Source organism: Entelurus aequoreus, linkage group LG01 (genome assembly GCF_033978785.1).
Source record: "Entelurus aequoreus isolate RoL-2023_Sb linkage group LG01, RoL_Eaeq_v1.1, whole genome shotgun sequence".
Taxonomy (NCBI): Eukaryota; Metazoa; Chordata; class Actinopteri; order Syngnathiformes; family Syngnathidae; genus Entelurus; species Entelurus aequoreus.
Window position 1 is genome coordinate 72565876 of NC_084731.1, and position 22500 is coordinate 72588375.

A 22500-nucleotide genomic window follows, 5' to 3' on the forward strand; every position below is an offset into this window, starting at 1 on the left:
TCCAGTCCATAGTGGATCTAACATAATAGTGAGAGTCCAGTCCATAGTAGATCTAACATAATAGTGAGAGTCCAGTCCATAGTGGATCTAACATAATAGTGAAAGTCCAGTCCATAGGCCACCTACTCAGTGGCCTAGTGGTTAGAGCAGGGGTCACCAACCTTTTTGAAACCAAGGGCTACTTCTTGGGTACTGATTAATGCGAAGGGCTACCAGTTAGATACACACTTAAATAAATTGCCAGAAGTAGCCAATTTGCTCAATTTACCTTTAACTCTGTTATTATTAATAATTAATGATATTTATTTTTGTGGAAACACTGATCATCTTAATGATTTCTCACAATAAATATATATAGAAACAGATAAATATCAATATGCAACACTTTATTTTTATATTTTCTCTAAGTGCACATTTTTCAAATTGAACATTTTCAAATGATCACTTCTAAGACAGTCTTGTGAAATCACAATATCCCATTTTAACTAGCTAGCCACTAACATTTTTTAACAAATCATGAATTACTTTGCACCATGTTTGTACAAATAATAACTCATGTAAAATACAAAAGTCAACTCTCAAATTTTTAAATCATGTCACACTTTGAACTGGACACCAAATCTGTTATCTGTTTCTTTGTCAGTTAGTGGGAAGCCTGGCATTGCATGCTGTTAACTAGTGTGTTGTACTCTGGTGTGTAACTTGACACTGCAACTCTGAGTGAGTCTTGCAGATGTGCATCAGTGAGGCGTGTTCTGTGTTTGTTCTTGATGAAGTTCATGTCAGAAAAGGCTGATTCACAAAGATAAGATTTTTCCTCATTGTTTGCGGAACCTTCTTAATCTTTTGGACATATTTTCACAGCAATCTGGCCTTAAGCTTAATTATGATAAATGTAAAATGTTAAGGATCGGAAATCTAAAGGGAACGTCCTTTCGAATGGAATGCAAAGTGCCTGTTTTGTGGACATATGGACCAGTTAACATACTTGGTGTTGTTGTCCCAGAAAATCTGGAAGATCTAGGCTCAGTAAATTATGATTATCGACTAAGAAAGCTGGACAAAATTATGCAATTATGGAAAGGGAAATCCCTAACCTTGTATGGTAAAATGTCTATTGCCAACTCGTTAATTATTCCTCAATTTATTTATTTGTTTTTGTCATTACCAGCTCCATCACAAAACTTTTTTAAGATTTATGAGCAAAGGGTCTTCGATTTTGTCTGGAACGGCAAACCAGAAAAGATCAAAAGAAAGGTTTTGTACAAAGAGTATGAATATGGGGGCCTGAAACTTCTCAACCTTGAAGCTATGTGTCTGTCTTTAAAAGCATCAATTGTTCCAAAGATGTATTTAAACATTGAGTGGTACACAAATGTCCTGTTGGACAAAAAACATGTACTGTATCAAAAGAAATGGTATCCTTTTTTACAAGAGATCCCCTCCCAGAGAGTCTGCTGGGAAACATGGCGGGGTTCATAAAGGAAACAATCCACTCATAGTGGTGTTTTCAATTTTATGTGCCAGAAAAAAGAGACGATATTTTGCAGCAGTTAATATGGATGAACTCTAATATTGTAATAGATGGAAAGCCTTTCTTTTGGAAAAATATGTTTGAAAGAGGAATCATTTTTGTCAATGATATTATCAATGAGAATGGTAAAATTATGAAGTATGATGAATTTAGAGCTATGTATGGTGATGCTTGCTCAAGCTTTTCATTTTATCAACTAACTGGAGTAATTGGGAAAAGATGGAAACAAATAATTAATTATGGAACTACTAAATTATTAGTTTGTAAACCTCTAATAAGAAATTCTAGTTGGCAAAAAGGAACTAAAATAAATAGAAAAATATATAATTTTTATTTAATAAAGAAATCTTTGAAGGCTGCCTCATACAACACAAATGGAAAATGGGAGGACTTTTTTGACTGCCCGTTGCCATGGGATGCCATATTCAAACTAATCTATAAAACCACTATCGATGTGCAAAATCGTTATTTTCAAATTAAAATTATTTATAACTTCTTACCCACAGGGAAAATGTTAAAATTATGGAATATGACAGAGTCAGATGATTGCCGATTTTGTTGTCAGGAGCCTGAATCCACCCTGCATTTGTTTTGGTATTGTCATATTGTGTCTTTGTTTTGGGTGGAAGTTGAAAAAATGTGTTTAAGGATTGGTTTGTTTATGAAGCTTAATGTGGTTTCTGTTATTTTAGGAGAGTTCATTGACAATCATGATTTAGTCAATTTAATTATAGTACTCAGTAAAATGTTTATTTTTAAGGCCAAAAACAGATATTCACTCAGTATTACTTTCTTTAAAACATTTATTCAGTATTTTCTAACTTTAGAAAGTTACATGGTTGAAAACGATAATGATGCCAAAAAACATTAAAAAAAAGATGAGAAGTCCTCAAAGGCTTATTTTGAAAGTATAATTATGTTTATAGATTATATGATATCTGTTGTTGTGTTCCCTAATTTGAGTGACCTGGACATAATCTGGACTGTACATAAATGCTTATTTTGAAAATGTAATTTTGTTTATAAATTATATGCAATCTGTTGTGTTCCCTAATTTTTTTCTGTGTACATGAATGAAGGTGTGTGTTGCTGAGACCGACTTGGACATTATCTGGACTGGGCCTGGTTTAAAAAACCCTTTAAACAAATCTAATTTCATTGACAACCTGGTCTGTTGAAGATAAGGCCCTTTTTTAAAAAATAAAATAAAACAAGATAAATAAATAAAAAACATTTTCTTGGATAAAAAAGAAAGTAAAACAATATAAAAATAAATACATAAAAAATAGTAATTAATGAAAATGTTAGTGGACCAGCAGCCTATACAATCATGTGTGCTTCAGGGACTGTGTCCCTTGCAGATGTGTTGTCTATGTTGTGGGAACGAGAATATTGGTAGCAGAAAGAAATAACCCCTTTTGTGTGAGTGGGTGTGGATGAGTGTGCATGGGGGAGGTTGTTTGGGTTGATGCACTGATTGAAAGTGTATCTTGTGTTTTTTCTATGTAGATTTAATTAAAAAAAATAAATAAATAAAAAAAAATAAAAAAATAAATTTTTTATTTTTTTTATTTTTTTTAAAAAATTTTTTAGAACAGGCCCGCGGGCGACTCATCTGGTCCTTACGGGCGACCTGGTGCCCGCGGGCACCGCGTTGGTGACCCCTGGGTTAGAGTGTCCGCCCTGAGATCGGTAGATTGTGAGTTCAAACCCCGGCCGAGTCATACCAAAGACTATAAAAATGGGACCCATTACCTCCCTGCTTGGCACTCAGCAAGGGTTGGAATTGGGGATTAAATCACCAAAAAATGATTCCCGGGCACGGCACCGCTGCTGCCCACTGCTCCCCTCACCTCCCAGGGGGTGAACAAGGGGATGGGTCAAATGCAGAGGACACATTTCACCACACCTAGTGTGTGTGTGACAATCATTGGTACTTTAACTTTAACTTTAACTTTAACATAGTGGGGCCAGCAGGAGATCATCTTAAGTGGAGACAGGTCAGCAGCGCAGAGACGTCCCCATCTGATGCACAGATGAGTGGTCCACCCTGGATCCCGACTTTGGACAGCTACAGCTAGCGCCTCATCTGTGGTCACCGAATCTGTGCCTTCCCCCCCTCCACGAAGGAGAGGGGGCCAGAGCAGAAAAGAAACAGCAGATCAACTGGTCTACAAGGGGGGTCTGTTTAAGTGCATTACTTTGAAGTCGACCAATAATAAATAATGTATAATTTTACCCGGCAAATATACCGTATTTTCCGGAACATAGGGCACACCGGATTGTAAGGTGCACTGCCCATGAATGGTCTATTTTTGATATTTTTTCATATTATGGGCGCACCGAATTATAGGGCAAATTAAAGGAGTCATATTATTATTATTTTCTAAATGTAAAATACTTCCTTGTGGTCTACATAACATGTAATGGTGGTTCTTTGCTCAAAATGCATAGATGATGTTTTACACATCTTCAAGTCGCTTCAGGATGCGCCGTTTTGTGGGCGGTCTTATTTACGTGCCTCCACTTTGACAGCGTCTTCTCCCCGTCATCTTTGTTGTAGCGGTGTAGCGTGCAAGGACGGGAGTGGATGAAGTGTCAAAAGATGGCGCTAACTGTTTTACTGACATTCAGACTTTACTTCAATCAATAACGGAGCAGCATCTCCTCATCCGGAAACAACAATGCCGGAATTGTGTCCTGTGAAAAACCGTCCAACCGGAACTCTAATAACTAAAGTTCCTTGGGTGAATAATTTAAACTCACTACACCGGTATGTTTTAGCACTTTCATGGTGAGTTTACTGACAGAAATAAGTAAGAACTTTACACCACTTTATATTAGAAATGGCACTAAAACATTTACTACTAAAACATTTTGATAGATTTTTGAGCGCCGTGTGTAATGTTCTATATTTTCAATGGAACATTTAAAATGTTGGTGTTGTTCACTTGAGACTAATCTCTTATGTTTGACTGCCATCTACTGGTCACACTTGTAATTACACCCTGTACCAAATAAAATAGTGTAGCGTCCCGGAAGAGTTGGTACTGATTTGTTCTGCTGTGTTTATGTTGTGTTGCGGTGCAAATAGTCTCCCGAAATGTGTTTGTCATTGTTGTTTAGTGTGGTTTCACTCTATGACACATATTTATGACACTGTTGGCGATGTTTACAGGGCCACCCTTAGTGTGACATGTATGGCTGTTGACTAAGTATGCCCTTCATTCACTTGTACATGGGATGTTCAAAAGCAACGTGGTCATTTAAATTGGCTATAATCCTACAGAAGTACAGCTTTTCTTGAAATCTTACGGTAAAAAAGACGTTCCGGTGTAAAAAGACACAAAAAGTGCGTTAACGCCAACACTGATGATGCAGCCGGACACACACTACTACACAGGCCTGTGTACCAAACACACCTTCCAAGTGCTAAACTTGTATTTCTCCCTGTGCGTGGCTTTGCATGGCATCTTGTGCGTTGGCCCCCAACCTGGCACACCCCTACTTCCCTTCTTACTTAATCCCCCTCCACCTTTCTTCTGCAGGACTCATCCAGTCTTTCTCAGCCCAGCTCCATCGGACATGAAGTGAGGACGGACACATCTTCTGCACACTTTTGGACGTGAAGCTTACACCAGCAGCAGCATGTTCCTCAGACAGTCCATACCCTAGCCCAAACCGGAGCCTGGCTTCCCAAAGATGACAAGGTACGCTCTGGGCGCTTTCACACTCCTCATTGTGGCCGTGCGATAGTTAGTGGCGTAAACCTCACTTATGGAAGTGTTTTTGTAGCAAAACTCTTTGCAAACGCGTATCTCAATCTGTGCATCTGTAATCTGATTCATTGTGTCTGTGTACTAATTTGTGTGTCTGTATCTCAATCTGTGTCTGTAATCTGATTCATTGTGTCCGTGTACTAATTTGTGTGTATCTCAATCTGTGTGTCTGTAATATGATTTATTGTGTCTGTGTACTAATTTGTGAGTCTGTATCTCAATATGTGTGTCTGTAATTGGATTATTGTCTGTGTTCTAATTTGTGTGTATCTCAATCTGTGTCTGTAATGTGATTCATTGTGTCTGTGTACTAATTGTGTGTCTGTATCTCAATCTGTGTGTCTGTAATCTGATTCATTGTGTCTGTGTACTAATTTGTGAGTCTGTATCTCAATCTGTGTCTGTAATTGGATTATTGTCTGTGTACTAGGGGTGTAACGGTACGTGTATTTGTATCGAACCGTTTCGGTACGGGGGTTCCGGTTCAGTTCGAAGGTGTACCGAACGAGTTTCCACACGGGCATATTAAGTAGCGTAGCACACGTTAGCCAGGCTGGGGGGGGGACAAAAGTTAATCTGAGGCTGAGTTGACTTGAAACTGTTTAATGTTGCACTTTTTATATGTAGAAGCAAAGTTTTGTCATTTTATTTAATCTGAGCAACAACTTCCATCCATCCATCTTCTTCCGCTTATCCGAGGTCGGGTCGCGGGGGCAGCAGCCTAAACAGGGAAACCCAGACTTCCCTTTTGTGTACTGTTACACCCCTACTGTGTACTAATTTGTGTGTATCTCAATCTGTGTCTGTAATGTGATTCATTGTGTCTGTGTACTAATTGTGTGTCTGTATCTCAATCTGTGTGTCTGTAATCGGATTAATTGTGTCTGTGTACTAATTGTGTGTCTGTATTTCAATCTGTCTGCAATGTGATTCATTGTGTCTGTGTACTAATTTTGTGTCTGTATCTCAATCTGTGTGTCTGTAATCTGATTCATTGTGTCTGTGTACTAATCTGTGTGTCTGTATCTCAATCTGTGTGTCTGTAATGTGATTAATTGTGTCTGTGTACTAATTGTGTGTCTGTATATCAATCTGTGTGTCTGTAATCTGATTCATTGTGTCTGTGTACTAATTGTGTGTATCTCAATCTGTGTCTGTAATGTGATTCATTGTGTCTGTGTACTAATTGTGTGTATCTCAATCTGTGTGTCTGTAATCTGATTCATTGTCTGTGTACTAATGTGTATGTCTGTATCTCAATCTCTGTGTGTGTGTTTAGAGTAAGACTTGTGTCTGCCATGTCATCTTGCCTTTCCCGATATTCCCCACTACTGGGCGCCTTGCACCCACTCATGTTGTTTCCTGATGAAGTGTAAACAATGGATGTGGGATCACTAGCTGCAAGTACAAGTTGATGTTTTAGCAGTAACTTAGTGTTTCAAAGAAGTTCTCAGTAATGCTATCTGTCAACAAATTAGTCTTATGTGGCGGCTTCAACAACATGAGTGGGAAGTAGAGGGAAAGGTGAATAACATGAGTGGGGAGTAGAGGGAAAGGTGAATAACATGAGTGGGGAGTAGAGGGAAAGGTGAATAACATGAGTGGGGACTAGAGGGAAAGGTGAATAACATGAGTGGGGAGTAGAGGGAACGGTGAATAACATGAGCGGGGAGTAGAGGGAAAGGTGAATAACATGAGCGGGGAGTCGAGGTAAAGGTGAATTTGCAGACATGTCTTTTTTTCAGAAGTGTCACTAAAGTCAATCAGACTTCCTGCCTCACACAAATCTGACTACACCCACACTTTTTTTTTTTACACACAAACCGAAATACGGACTCTCAAATTAGCACATGCGGATCTGATTACACACACACAAATTGAGATACAGACACACAAATGAGCACACACAGATCTGATTACACACACACAAATTAGCACACAGACACATGGATCCGATTACACACACAAATTGAGATACAGACACACAAATTAGCACATGGACACATGGATCAGATTACACACACACAAATTGGGATACAGACACACAAATTAGCACACGTACTTGTGGATCAGATTACACACACAAATTGAGATAAAGACACACAAATTAGCACATGGGGATCTGATTACACACACACAAATTGAGATACAGACACACAAATTAGCACACGCGACTTTGATCACACACACAAATTGAGATACAGACCCACAAATTAGCAAACGCGGCTCTGATTACACACACAAAAATTGAGATCCAGACACACAAACTAGCACATGCGGATCTGATTACACACACACGAATTGAGATACAGACACACAAATTAGCACATGCGGCTCTGATTACACGCACACAAATTGAGATACAGACACACAAATTAGCACATGCGGATCTGATTGCACACACACAAATTGAGATACAGACACACAAATTAGCACATGCGGCTCTGATTACACACACACAAATTGAGATACAGACACACAAATTAGCACACGTGGCTCTGATTACACACACACAAATTGAGATACAGACACACAAATTAGCACATGCAGATCTGATTACACACACACAAATTGAAATACAGACACACAAATTAGCACATGCGGATCTGATTACACACAAAAAAATTTAGATACATCCATCCATTTTCTTCCGCTTATTCGAGGTCGGGTCGCGGGGGCAGCAGCCTAAGCAGAGAAGCCCAGACCTCCCTCTCCCCAGCCACTTCGTCCAGCTCCTCCTGGGGGATCACGAAGCGTTCCCAGGCCAGCCGGGAGACATAGTCTTCCCAACGTGTCCTGGGTCTTCCCCTTGGCCACCTGCCGGTCGGACGTGCCCTAAACACCTCCCGAGGGAGGCGTTCGGGTGGCATCCTGAGCAGATGCCCGAACCACCTCATCTGGCTCCTCTCGATGTGGAGGAGCAGCGGCTTTACTCTGAGCTCCTCCCGGATGACAGAGCTTCTCACCCTATCTCTAAGGGAGAGACCCGCCACCCGGCGGAAGAAACTCATATCAGCCGCTTGTACACGTGAACTTGTCCTTTTGGTTATAACCCAAAGCTCATGACCATAGGTGAGGATGGGAACGTATATCGTCCGGTAAATTGAGAGCTTTGCCTTCCGGCTCAGCTCCTTCTTCACCATAACGGATCGATACAGCGTCCACATTACTGAAGACGCCGCACCAATCCGCCTGTCGATCTCACGATCCACTCTTCCCTCACTCGTGAGCAAGACTCCTAGGTACTTGAACTCCTCCTCTGATTACACACACACAAATTGAGATACAGACACACAAATTAGTACACGCGGATCTGATTACACACACACAAATTGAGATACAGACACACAAATTAGTACACGCGGATCTGATTACACACACACAAATAGAGATACAGACACACAAATTAGTACACGCGGATCTGATTACACACACACAAATTGAGATACAGACACACAAGTTAGCACCCTCGGCTCTGATCACACACACACAAATTGAGCTACAGACACACAAATTAGCACACGCGGATCTGATTACAAACACAAATTGAGATACAGACACACAAATTAGCACACGCAGCTCTGATTATACACACACAAATTCAGATACAGACACACAAATTAGCACATGCGGATCTGATTACACACACACAAATTGAGATACAGACGCACAATTTAGCACACCCGGATCTGATTACACACACAAATTGAGATAGACACACAAATTAGCACATGTGTATTTGATTACACACAAACAAATTGAGATACAGACACACAAATTAGCACACGCGGCTCTGATTACACACACACAAATTGAGATACAGACACACAAATTAGCACATGGACATGTGGATCATATTCCAGATGCACAGACTGAGATACGCCTTTGCAGATAGTTTTGCTACAACAATACTTCTAAACTCACTTCCTGTGACGTGTTGACAGCGCGTGGCTGTTATCTCATTGGCTAGCACTGCTCTTCTTCACTCTCAATCAGTGAGCCGGGCTCCAATACTGCTTTTTATTTAGTCAAACGTGAGTGCCGTAACGGACTTAAGTGTAAACGCCGACCTCAGCTACATGGCAGAGACTAACCAGGCGACGCATAGCAACACCCAACAGCAAGAAAACATCAATAAGAGTTAAAGGGGAACTGCACTTTTATTTGTATTTTGTCCGTCATCCACGACTCTTACGTAAGACAAGAACTTATTTTTTTAATGCATTCTAAATATAAATGTGGCAAGTTGGCTAATGAGAGTACTTTATACTGCCTACAAAGTCCTCTAGTACTCCATTTTCATGTCGTGACCTGAACATTGGCACTATTGTTATTATTGATAATAACTTTTATTTGGTTGATAAACACTGATTGACATATTGAGCTGCTGCATGGCCTCTGAGTTGGTGAAAGTTAATTCCAGCTGATGAATCACGTCTCTCACCTGGATAGTAGAAGGTTGTGGACATAAACCCACAAGTTTGTACACTTTAACATCCAACTTAGACCCGGAGATGGAGAGAAAAACAGGAAAAGATGCTTGTTTGCCGCACATTCTGTTAAACCCTTCGTGAGGGTGATGATGTTGATGTAAAGGGGAAGATATAAACAACTCCTCAGTCTTTATCCCAGTGAGAGCAGATATTGTACAGTAAGTGATTGTTCATAGTTTGTAGTGGCTTTCGATGGGTGTAATTTAGAATTGTGTATGGTGCTTAGACATGTTTTATAATGTCCACATAGGTGAGATTGGTTTTTATTTAGACGGGAAAGGTAGTTTAAATAGCTGCATATTAATAGATGAAGCAGTGATGTAATAATGCACATAGTCATTGACTGACATTAGTCGCAATGGCTCAAAGAACAAACTAACTTAGATGAATTTTAATATTCAAACATGTTTCAAGATGTATGCTGGCCAGGTTTAGGACAGTGCCGGGCAGCACATGGCTTGCGGAACTCTCCATGCCAACAAAGCCAGCATAGCATGTCTGACAGTAAGCACTCAGAAGTGAGGCTCCACTTTTCAAATTGGGCTAGCTCTAAGCTAATTTACATTGGATATGCCACATACATGCTACTGATTAGTATTAGCAGTTTTACATGGCGATTCCAACACCTCCAAATGTGTTAAGGAATACTAAAACTAAGTACCAAAATGTAATTCCATACTTTGCAAAATAAAGGGTTCCACAAAAATCATTATTAGTTTTATTTTAGCTAAAAATCTTAAGATACATTAAACGTTCGATTTTAATAGCAATCAAAGAAGAATGTTGTCATGAAATAAAATAGTGAACATACTAGGCAACTTGTCTTTTAGTAGTAAGTAAACAAACAAAGACTCCTAATTAGTCTGCTGACGTATGCAGTGACCTGGTGGTTAGAGTGTTCGTCCTGAGATGGGTAGGTTGTGAGTTCAAACCCCGGCCGAGTCATACCAAAGACTATAAAAATGGGACCCATTATCTCCCTGCTTGGCACTCAGCATCAAGGGTTGGAATTGGGGGTTAAATCACCAAAAATGATTCCCGGGCACGACCACCGCTGCTGCTCACTGCTCCTCTCACCTCACAGGGGGTGATCAAGGGTGATGGGTCAGATGCAGAGAATAATTTCGCCACACCTAGTGTGTGTGACAATCATTGGTACTTTAACTTTAACTTAAAGGCCTACTGAAACCCACTACTACCGACCACGCAGTCTGATAGTTTGTATATCAATGATGAAATCTTAACATTATAACACATGCCAATACGGCCGGGTTAACTTATAAAGTGACATTTTAAATTTGCCGCTAAACTTCCGGTTCGAAACGCCTCTGAGGATGACGTATGCGCGTGACGTAGACCGGCGAACACGGGTATGCCTTCCACATTGAAGCCAATACGAAAAAGCTCTGTTTTCATTTCATAATTCCACAGTATTCTGGACATCTGTGTTCGTGAATCTGTTTCAATCATGTTCATTGCATTATGAAGAAGGAAGCTGAGCAAGCAAAGAAGAAAGTTGTCGGTGCGAAATGGACGTATTTTTCGAACGTAGTCAGCCACAACAGTACACAGCCGGCGCTTCTTTGTTTACATTCCTGAAAGATGCAGTCAAGATGGAAGAACTCGGATAACAGAGACTCTAACCAGGAGGACATTTGACTTGGATACACAGACGCCTGTAGAGAACTGGGACAACACAGACTCTTACCAGGATTACTTTGATTTGGATGACAAAGACGCAGACGTGCTACTGTGAGTATGCAGCTTTGGCTTTTTTTTGCGTATGTACGTAACTTTTTTAAAATATATAAGCTTTATGAACCTTGGGTTAGGTGAACGGTCTTTTGGGCTGAGTGATTGTGTGTGTTGATCATGTGTTTGAATTGTATTGGCGTGTTCTATGGAGCTAGGAGCTAGCAGAGGAGCTAGGAGCTAGCATAACACGTACCGTACCGTACGTGCGCGTCACGTACGTAACTTTTAAAAAATATATAAGCTTTATGAACCTTGGGTTAGGTGAACGGTCTTTTGGGCTGAGTGATTGTGTGTGTTGATCAGGTGTTTGAATTGTATTGGCGTGTTCTATGGAGCTAGGAGCTAGCAGAGGAGCTAGGAGCTAGCATAACAAACACGCAGGTGTTATTATGCAGGATTAATTTGTGGCATATTAAATATAAGCCTGGTTGTGTTGTGGCTAATAGAGTATATATATGTCTTGTGTTTATTTACTGTTGTAGTCATTCCCAGCTGAATATCAGGTACCGTGAGTATGCAGCCTTGGCTGCTAAACATTCGATAACTTGACCGTATGTGCGCGTCACGTACGTAACTTTTTAAAAATATATAAGCTTTATGAACCTTGGGTTAGGTAAACGGTCTTTTGGGCTGAGTGATTGTGTGTGTTGATCAGGTGTTTGAATTGTATTGGCGTGTTCTATGGAGCTAGGAGCTAGCAGAGGAGCTAGGAGCTAGCATAACAAACACGCAGGTGTTTTTATGCAGGATTAATTTGTGGCATATTAAATATAAGCCTGGTTGTGTTGTGGCTAATAGAGTATATATATGTCTTGTGTTTATTTACTGTTGTAGTCATTCCCAGCTGAATATCAGGTCACCCCCGGCTCTCACAGCATCTTCCCTATCTGAATAGCTTCAACTCCCCACTAGTCCTTCACTTGCACTTTACTCATCCACAAATCTTTCATCCTCGCTCAAATTAATGGGGAAATTGTCGCTTTCTCGGTCCGAATCTCTCTCACTTCATGCGGCCATCATTGTAAACAATAGGGAACTTTGCGTATATGTTCAACTGACTACGTCACGCTACTTCCGGTAGGTGCAAGCCTTTTTTTTAATCAGATACCAAAAGTTGCAATCTTTATCGTCGTTGTTCTATACTAAATCCTTTCAGCAAAAATATGGCAATATCGCGAAATGATCAAGTATGACACATAGAATAGATCTGCTATCCCCGTTTAAATAAAACAAATTCATTTCAGTAGGCCTTTAATATTGTGTCATTTTATTTTGTCAACATTATTCATTTCCTGTTAATATCTGCTTACTTCCTGTTTCAACATGTTCTATCTACACTTCTGTTAAAATGTAATAATCACTTATTCTTCTCTTCTTTGATACTTGACATTATTTTTTGGCTGATACCACAAATTTGGGTATCGATCCGATACCAATTACAGGATGATAATAAAAATATTATAGTATCGACTATGTACGTCTCTTGTACTTGGTATCGTTACAGTGGATATCTGTATAGATCCACAATTTGTTTATATTGAGGTGCGCTAGTTTGCTGTCAGCGGTTAGCTATTGTATCCTCCTACGGTGTTTAGCTATTACTCGTCCTGCAGGAATGATGATGGTGGAGGTGAAGATTAGTGATTTAGAAGTAGCTAAAACACTGTGGAGAGACATTAGCCGCTAGCTATGTTTGAAAGCACTGCTGCCAGAGAACGTGTCAGTGTTTACAGCTTCACCTTTATCGTTTCTCCATTTTCCCCTCTTCTGTCTCCACACTGTTACTACTCGTAAGTGCTCTCTGTGTGTTGACTCACATGGGCATCGACTCATATTGCCTGCCATGTCACCACCACGCAGCACCATTATGGCATGATAACAAAAATACTGGTATTTTTCAAAGACTGTAAAGTACCTTTTTTAATTCATTAGTACTGCTATTCTGTATGACCCTACATTACTTAGAGTACAAACACTTTGTAGGACTGGACATAAGACAAGATTGGTACAATCAACTTAATGGCAACACACCGAAGACAAGCTGACATGATGGGATATCTTAAAGGGGAACTGCGCTCTTTTAGGAAATTTGCCTATCGCTCACAATCATTATGAGTGACAAGAAGACTTTTTTTTTTTTTTTGAGGGGGGGTGGGGATTTTAAAAATCATAAAAAAAACGCTTGAAAGATGCGACTAATAGGAGTCCCCTATGTAGCCTTCAAAGCTTCTAAAACAACTTCAAAACCCTCCAACGTTTTATATACACACTATTTTGACATAAATGGAGTGCTTACCCAAATTAACTGGAAAAAATGTCCCTGGCCAGCTGGACCAAACAGACAACTGTCCATGGAGTGAGTCACACTTTATATTGATCATGATACACGCAGCACGTCATGTGTGTTAGTACCACTACAGTACATACACTGTCTGGCTAGCTGTGTACAAAAAAAAACATGAAATAATACTTTACACATACTGTAATATGATTGTTCATGTTTTTCACTCACTACAGATTGGTGTTCTATCAGTGTTGTGTATTACAAACTCAAACGTATTTTGTGTTGACATAGAAGCTAGCTTATCACTTGCCGCAGTTAGCTTTTACCGCTAATACGGTAGCATGGCGATGTGTTAGCACGCTAGAAAAAGAGTTCCTCAGTGTTCGCTCTTACAATAACAATGTTATCATACAGGTTACACAACGTAAATGAAATATTGTTGAATGCATCTTTAAATTCATTTAGAGGTAGAACTGATTGCTAACATTAGATGCAAGAACGAGCCCATTTTTACATTTTAGAACGCAAAAAACCCCCCAACTTTTGTCTTCTTGTCTCTCATAATGATTGTGATAGATAGGCAAAATTCCCCCCAAAAAGTGCAGTTCCCCTTTAAGTCCTGGGACGCGTACTCAAAGCAGACTCAAATTTGCTGATGTTAAAAATGTGAATGACGGTTGATGTGGTTGTAACATTTTTGGTCTCTTGTGGCATTTGATGGTGGCACGTATCAACTCTTCAGTTGACTGCAGGTGGAGCTGATCCACTTCCTGCAGGGATTGTGGGAAATGTAGTGTTTGATGGAAACTTTGCAAGAAAGATGTAAGCTGTGATGACAGCATGCTGGAGTCCATCTCTCCTTTTGTTGCCTTTCTGTGGACAATATCCTGACACTAGTGCCATCTAATGTCAGGGAATTGCAACTGCATGAAAAATCCAAGACATGCAAATTAAAGGCCTACTAAAACCCACTACTACCGACCACGCAGTCTGATAGTTTATATATCAATGATGAAATCTTAACATTGCAACACATGCCAATACGGCCGGGTTAACTTATAAAGTGCAATTTTAAATTTCCCGCTAAACTTCCGGTTGAAAACGTCTATGTATGATGACGTATGCGCGTGACGTCAATAGTTGAAACGGAAGTATTCGGACATATTGTATCCAATACAAAAAGCTCGGTTTTCATCGCAAAATTCCACAGTATTCTGGACATCTGTGTTAGTGAATCTTTTGCAATTTGTTTAATGAACAATGAAGACTGCAAAGAAGAAAGTTGTAAGTGGGATCAGTGTATTAGCGGCTGGCTGCAGCAACACAACCAGGAGGACTTTGACTTGGATAGCAGACGCACTATCCGACGCTAGCCGCCGACCGCACGGATGATCGGTTGAAGTACTTTGTCGCGCCGTCGATCGCTGGAACGCAGGTGAGCACGGGTGTAGATGAGCAGATGAGGGCTGGCTGGCGTAGGTGGATAGCTAATGTTTTTAGCATAGCTCTGTGAGGTCCCGTTGCTAAATTAGCTTCAATGGCGTCGTTAGCAACAGCATTGTTAAGCTTCGCCAGGCTGGAAAGCATTAACCATGTATTTACAGGTCCATGGTTTAATAGTATTGTTGATTTTCTGTCTATCCTTCCAGTCAGGGGTTTATATCTTTTGTTTCTATCTGCAGTTAAGCCCGATGCTATCACGTTAGCTCCGTAGCTAAAGTGCTTCGCCGATGTATTGTCGTGGAGATAAAAGTCACTGTGAATGTCCATTCCGCGTTCTCGACTCTCATTTTCAAGAGGATATAGTATCCGAGGTGGTTTAATATACAAATCCGTGATCCACAATAGAAAAAGGAGAGAGTGTGGAATCCAATGAGCCAGCTTGTACCTAAGTTACGGTCAGAGCGAAAAAAGATGCGTTCTGCACTGCACTCTAGTCCTTCACTCTCACGAATCCTCATCCACGAATCTTTCATCCTGGCTCAAATTAATGGGGTAATCGTCGCTTTCTCCGTCCGAATCGCTCTCGCTGCTGGTGTAAGCAATGGGGAAATGTGAGGAGCCTTACAACCTGTGACGTCACGCTACTTCCGGTACAGGCAAGGCTTTTTTTATCAGCGACCAAAAGTTGAGAACTTTATCGTCGATGTTCTCTACTAAATCCTTTCAGCAAAAATATGGCAATATCGCGAAATGATCAAGTATGACACATAGAATGGATCTGCTATCCCCGTTTGAATTAAAAAAAATAATTTCAGTAGGCCTTTAAACTTCAGCGTATTTTAGTCTTGTTGTTTGGATATTTCATCCATTGTTGTTTTGAAATGATCTACTTGTTTTATAACGTGCACACTTTGTTTTTATAGCAATAACTGGACAGCACAGTTATTAAAATAACATGTTGTCACTCATCCATTAACACTTGTTGCCACATAAACACACAAAATGACAGACAATTGGTCCTGTTGAGTACCTACTGATTCCCAGGTACCAGGATTGTTGGCGTTTGGGTTCAAATAGCAACCCTAGTGAACCTACCCTTATTTTCTTTTTGCTCTTGTTTATTCTTCACTATCCTGGTTTTCTGTCATTTATGCATTCTAAATCATAAATAAACATTTGCAAAAGTCAGCTAACAATGGAGCCAATAGGGGTCACTCTAAAACGCCTATAAAGTGCTCTAAAAAACATCGAACACATACACATGCTTTAAGTATATACACTATATTGCCAAAAGTATTTGGCCACCCATCCAATTGATGACAATCACTAATCACTTGGCCCGGCCACAGGTGTATAAAATCAAGCACTCAGGCATGGAGACTGTTTCAACAAACATTTGTGAAAGAATGGGCCGCACTCATTGATTTCCAGCGTAGAACTGTCAAAAGGATGCCACCTGGAGTGATGAATCACGCTTTTCCATCTGGCAATCTGATGGACCAGTCTGGGTCTGGAGGTTGCCAGGAGAACGCTACATTTCGGACTGCATTGTGCCCAGTGTGAAATTTGGTGGAGTAGGAATTTTGGTGTGGGGTTGTTTTTCAGGAGTCGGGCTTGGCCTCTTAGTTCCAGTGAAAGGAACTTTGAATGCTCCAGGATACCAACACATTTTGGACAATTCCATGCTCCCAACCTTGTGGGAACAGTTTGGAGCGGGCCCCTTCCTCTTCCAACATGACTGTGCACCAGTGCACAAAGCAAGGTCCATAAAGACATGGATGACAGAGTCTGGTGTGGATGAACTTGACTGGCCTGCACAGAGTCCTGACCTGAACCCAATAGAACACCTTTGGGATGAATTAGAACAGAGACTGAGAGCCAGACCTTCTCGACCAACATCAGTGTGTGACCTCACCAATGCTCTTTTGGAAGAATGGTCAAACATTGCTATAAACATACTCCGCAACCTTGTGGACAGCCTTCCCAGAAGACTTGAAGCTGTAATAGCTGCAAAACATCATATTGAACCCTATGGGTTCGGAATGGGATGGCACTTCAACTTCATATGTGAGTCAAGGCAGGTGGCCAAACACTTTTGGCAATATAGTGTATGTCATGTAGTAACATTCATAATAACATGTCATATTTACATATTTTCATCATACTGTAAGTATATATGTAGTATCTAGTAACATTCATAATAACATGTAGTATATACATATTTTCATCATTTTGCGTATTAATTTCACAGACGCATCACAACGCTCACTTTTCCCTTCAGCAACAACAAGACTACTAATCATGGCCGACTCGATGAGAGACAACAAAGACTACTTTGGGACAAACGATGATCCAGAAGCTTCTATTTTTGAGCCTGAATATAAGGAGGATGATCTATACACGTTTTAAAAGCTGTGTGCTAAACAGATGCAGCTTTAGTCAAACACTAAGCATCATGTAGCAGTATTGCTAAGTGCTGAACAAGATATACAAATCTAATAAAACAATCACTTACTGTACAATGTCTGCTCTCACTGGGATACAAACTGATGGGATGGTTGTATATCAACAATTTATCATAATCGTCACAAGGGTTAAAAAAAACGAGCATTTTGTTGTGTCTTTCTGGCCATCTCTGGGTCTAAGTTGGATGTCAAAGTGTACCAACTTGTGGGTTTATGTCCACAACCTTCTACTATCCAGGTGAGAGACATGATTTATCATCTAGAATTAACTTTCACCAACTCAGAGGCCATGCAGCAGCTCAATATGTCAATATAGCAGCATAAGCTAGTTAGCTCTCTAGAAGGAGTTCCTCTGTGTTAGCGCTTATAATAACAATATCACTAATACTTGTTTAATATTCAGGTCAAGACATGTATTGTTGCCCCTTTTTGAAGAGTTCTTTACAGGGCTTTATGGGCGCAACAGTGTACTCTCATTAGTCACCTCTTACTTGCTGTTATTTATGATTTAGAAAGCATAAAAGAGAGAAAACTTGTGTTGTAAGGCTTGTGAAGATAGACAAACAATGCTCCGTTTTGATATCATTTGAAGTTTTTTTGTTGATGTTTTGGTTCCAAGCTGCTGGCAGGCTGCAGCAACACAATGATGGGAGGCAGTGACACGGGCAGCGGGGACAAGGATGGGGTGGGCACCGCTGCCATCCACATCCCCATTGGCTGGCACAGAAGAGCAGATGGCGGCCGGGTGGTCTACGTCAGGTGACCTCTTTTTCTCTTTACATTACAGTCGCCCCTTCACGAGACTTACCCGGGAAGTGATGTCCATTATTCTAACCATTAGTGAACTAATAGGGTTATTGGGCATGCACCTATTCAGTGGCTGTCACTTTAAATAGAAGCAAGAACAGGCAAAGTGCTCACAACAACCACGTGTCATTTATTTTTCAAACAAAGAGCGGCAATAAAACCACTCCCTCAAAAAGAAACAAACATAAGGTCCTTTTTAAAAAAATTAATAAAATAAGATAAATAAATTAAAAACATTTTCTTGAATAAAAAAGAAAGTAAAACAATATAAAAACAGTTACATAGAAACTAGTAATGAATGAAAATGAGTAAAGTTAACTGTTAAAGGTTAGTACTATTAGTGGACCAGCAGCATGCACAATCATGTGTGCTTACGGACTGTATCCCTTGCAGACTGTATTGATATATAATGTAGGAACCAGAATATGAATAACAGAAAGAAACAACCCTTTTGTGTGAATGATCCAGGTTTTTTGGGTTAGTGTACTAATTGTAAGTGTATCTTGTGTATTTTATGTTGATTTAATAAATAAAAAATAATAATAAAAAAGAAAACCGATATCGATAATAAAAAAAACGATACCGATCATTTCCGATATCACATTTCAAAGCATTTATTGGCCGATAATATCGGCAAGCCGATATTATCAAACACCTCTAATATATATGTATGTATATATATATATATATATATGTGTGTATATATATATATATATATATATACACAGTGCCCTCCAAAAGTATTGGAACAGTGAGGCCAGTTCCTTTATTTTTGTTGTAGACTAAAAACATTTGGGTTTGACATCAAAAGATGAATATGAGACAAGATATCAACATTTCAGCTTTCATTTCCAGGTATTTACATCTGGATCTGATACACAACTTAGAAGATATCATTATTTGTAATGGAACACAACATTTTTAGGTGAGCAAAGTATTGGAACATATAAACTTAAAATAAATTAAAGTGAATAAGACTTCATATTTAGTTGCAAATCCTTTGCTTTCAATAACTGCATAAAGCCTGTGAGCCATTGACATCACCAAACTTTTGCATTCTTCTTTTGGGATGCTTTTCCAGGCTTTCACTGCAGCCTCTTTCAGTTGTTCTTTGTTTTGGGGGGGTTACTCTCTTCAGTCTCCTCTTCAGCAGGTAAAATGCATGCTCTATTGGGTTTAAGTATTGACATTGATGCAGTACTTGGTATCAATGTAGCTTGTGACTTTTACATCATCTCAATGCTACCCACACCAAGAACACAGACCACACCAAGTATTAATATGGACATGTTACAGAAGATCCTCCAACATCAACAAAAAGAACTGGACATGTGTGAGTATCAAGAGCACACCACAACAGAGACTGATATGGACATAGACCCTGATAATAATTTTTTCTCTGCGATTGTTAAAAACTGTAATTATTTTACCCGCGAACAATATAAAAACAGTGTAAAATCAGAAGATAGTCTATCTATAATACATTTCAATAGTCGAAGCATGTACACTAACTTTGAGGCTATCAAGGATTACTTGAAAGAATTTAGTCATCCATTTACCATTGTTGCAATCACTGAAACCTGGTTCAACAGTGATAAAGGTATTGATTTTAGTCTGAATGACTATGAATTAACATACATAAACAGAATAAATAAAATAGGAGGAGGGGTCGCATTGTACATTCATAAATCTGTTACATTTAAAGTTTTAACAAACATGACCATAGCAGTCGATGGATTATTTGAATGTTTAACAGTGGAAATCCTAAATGACAAAAAGACAAATATCTTCATGAGCTGTGTATACCGGGCACCTGGTTCAAGCATAGAAACTTTCAATGAGTGGATGGGTAAACTATTTTCCTCTGTGAACCAAAAAAACATATTTATCTGTGGTGATTTTAACATTGATTTGTTAAACTCAACCAAGCAAAAACATGTTGATGACTTCATTGACACTATGTACAGCCTGTCTCTATATCCAACCATAACCAAACCAAGCAGAATAACAACACATAGTGCCACAATCATTGACAACATTTTTACAAACATTATGGGAAATCAAGTCACCAGTGGCCTATTTATATGTGATATCACTGACCATTTACCTGTTTTTACTTTATATCACTGTCATCTCAAGAAAACCAAAGACACTATGGCAAAAATCTCTAAACGAATGACAACTGAGGAAACAATCTGTGCCCTAAACAATAGTTTAGCAGTTCAGGATTGGACTTCAGTATACAAAGAACCTAATGTGGACAGTGCTTATTGTAATTTTTTAGACATCTTTACTTCCCTGCATAATAAACATTGCCCCGTAAAATAATCTTTTATAAAAGGAACAAATAAAAATAGCCCTTGGATCACAAAAGGGATAATTAATGCCTGTAAAAAGAAAAACAATCTCTACAAACTTTTCATCAAAATAAAAACAAAAGAAGTCGAACAACGATACAAGTACAAAAATAAATTAACTGATGTTATAAGAACAAGCAAACGGTTATATTATCAAAAAAAACTATATGAAAACAAAAATAATATACAAGGAACTTGGGATGTTTTGAATAGTCTAATAAAACAAGGATATTCCAAGTTGACATATCCTGATTACTTTATTGATGAAAACGGTGAAGATTATAATATGAGTAATGTAGTAAACAAGTTCAATAGTTTTTTTGTAAATGTTGGTCCTAAATTGGCTGTTGATATCCCAGACAATGGAGTTACAAAATCAACTATTGAACAGAATTCTTCGTCATTCTTCCTCTCAGCTACAAATGAGCAGGAAGTGACAAACATTGTGCTGAAGTGTAAAAGTAAGTGCTCCACTGACTGCCATGATATCAACATGATATTCGTTCAAAAGGTTATCCTGAATATTGTAAAACCATTAACTTATATATGTAATTTATCATTCCAGACTGGCTGCTTTCCAAGTCAAATGAAAATCGCTAAAGTAACTCCGCTCTTCAAAAGTGACAGCAAACACGCTTTCACCAATTACAGACCAATCTCTCTTTTGCCTCAGTTCTCAAAAATCTTAGAGAAACTATTTAACTCTCGACTTGAATCTTTTCTTGAGAAGCATCATATAATCAATGACGGTCAGTATGGCTTTAGGTCCAAAAGAACAACTTCAATGGCAATAACTGAAGCTATTGAGGAAATTACTAATGCACTGGAGCATAAAAGATATGCAGTTGGTATTTTTATTGACCTAAAGAAAGCATTTAATACCATTAATCATTCAATTCTACTAGATAAAATGGGAAGATATGTAATTAGGGGGCTGGCTGGTGACTGGTTAAAAAGTTATTTAACAGGGAGGGTACAGTTTGTTAAAATGGGTAAATTTTTATCTGATACTCTTGGCATTGCTTGTGGTGTCCCCCAAGGGTCCGTGTTGGGGCCAAAACTGTTTAATGTATATATTAATGATATGTTTAATACATCCAAAATACTGAAATTTATACTTTTTGCAGATGACACAAATGTATTCTACAGTAGTGATGACTATAATGAGCTCATAAATACAGTAAACACAGAACTAAACATAGTAAAAAAAAATGGATGGACACAAATAAATTATCTTTGAATATAAATAAAACTAAGATAGTAATGTTTGGAAATCGCAACATAACGTCTGAACAGAAAATAAGTATTGATGGTACCCAAATTGAAATCGTAAATGAGAATACATTTTTGGGAGTAATAATTGATAGTAAACTATCATGGAAACCTCATGTCAGACACATTAAAACAAAAATCTCCAAAAGCCTCTCAATTATAAACAAAGCAAAACTATACCTCAATGAAAATGCACTCCGTACTCTATACTGCACCTTGGTACTGCCATACCTTACATACTGTGTTGAAGTATGGGGGAATACTTACCAAAACACAATTCATCCTCTGATCATATTACAGAAAAGAGCAGT

The 22500-nt window shown here is 39.0% G+C and overlaps 1 protein-coding gene across 2 annotated transcripts in view; it reads left to right on the top strand.

The window, feature by feature from the left end:
- mbd6 (methyl-CpG binding domain protein 6) overlaps positions 1 to 22500 on the top strand; it is a 98710-nt gene that overhangs the window by 5968 nt on the left and 70242 nt on the right. For both annotated transcript variants that reach the window (XR_009827169.1, XM_062057680.1), the window contains exons 2-3: positions 5083 to 5244; positions 18373 to 18512. Coding sequence is in view for 1 of the 2 variants with exons in the window: in XM_062057680.1 (XP_061913664.1) it covers positions 18397 to 18512 (116 nt within the window). In the remaining variant the exon portion in view is untranslated. The remainder of the gene's footprint in view (positions 1 to 5082; positions 5245 to 18372; positions 18513 to 22500) is intronic.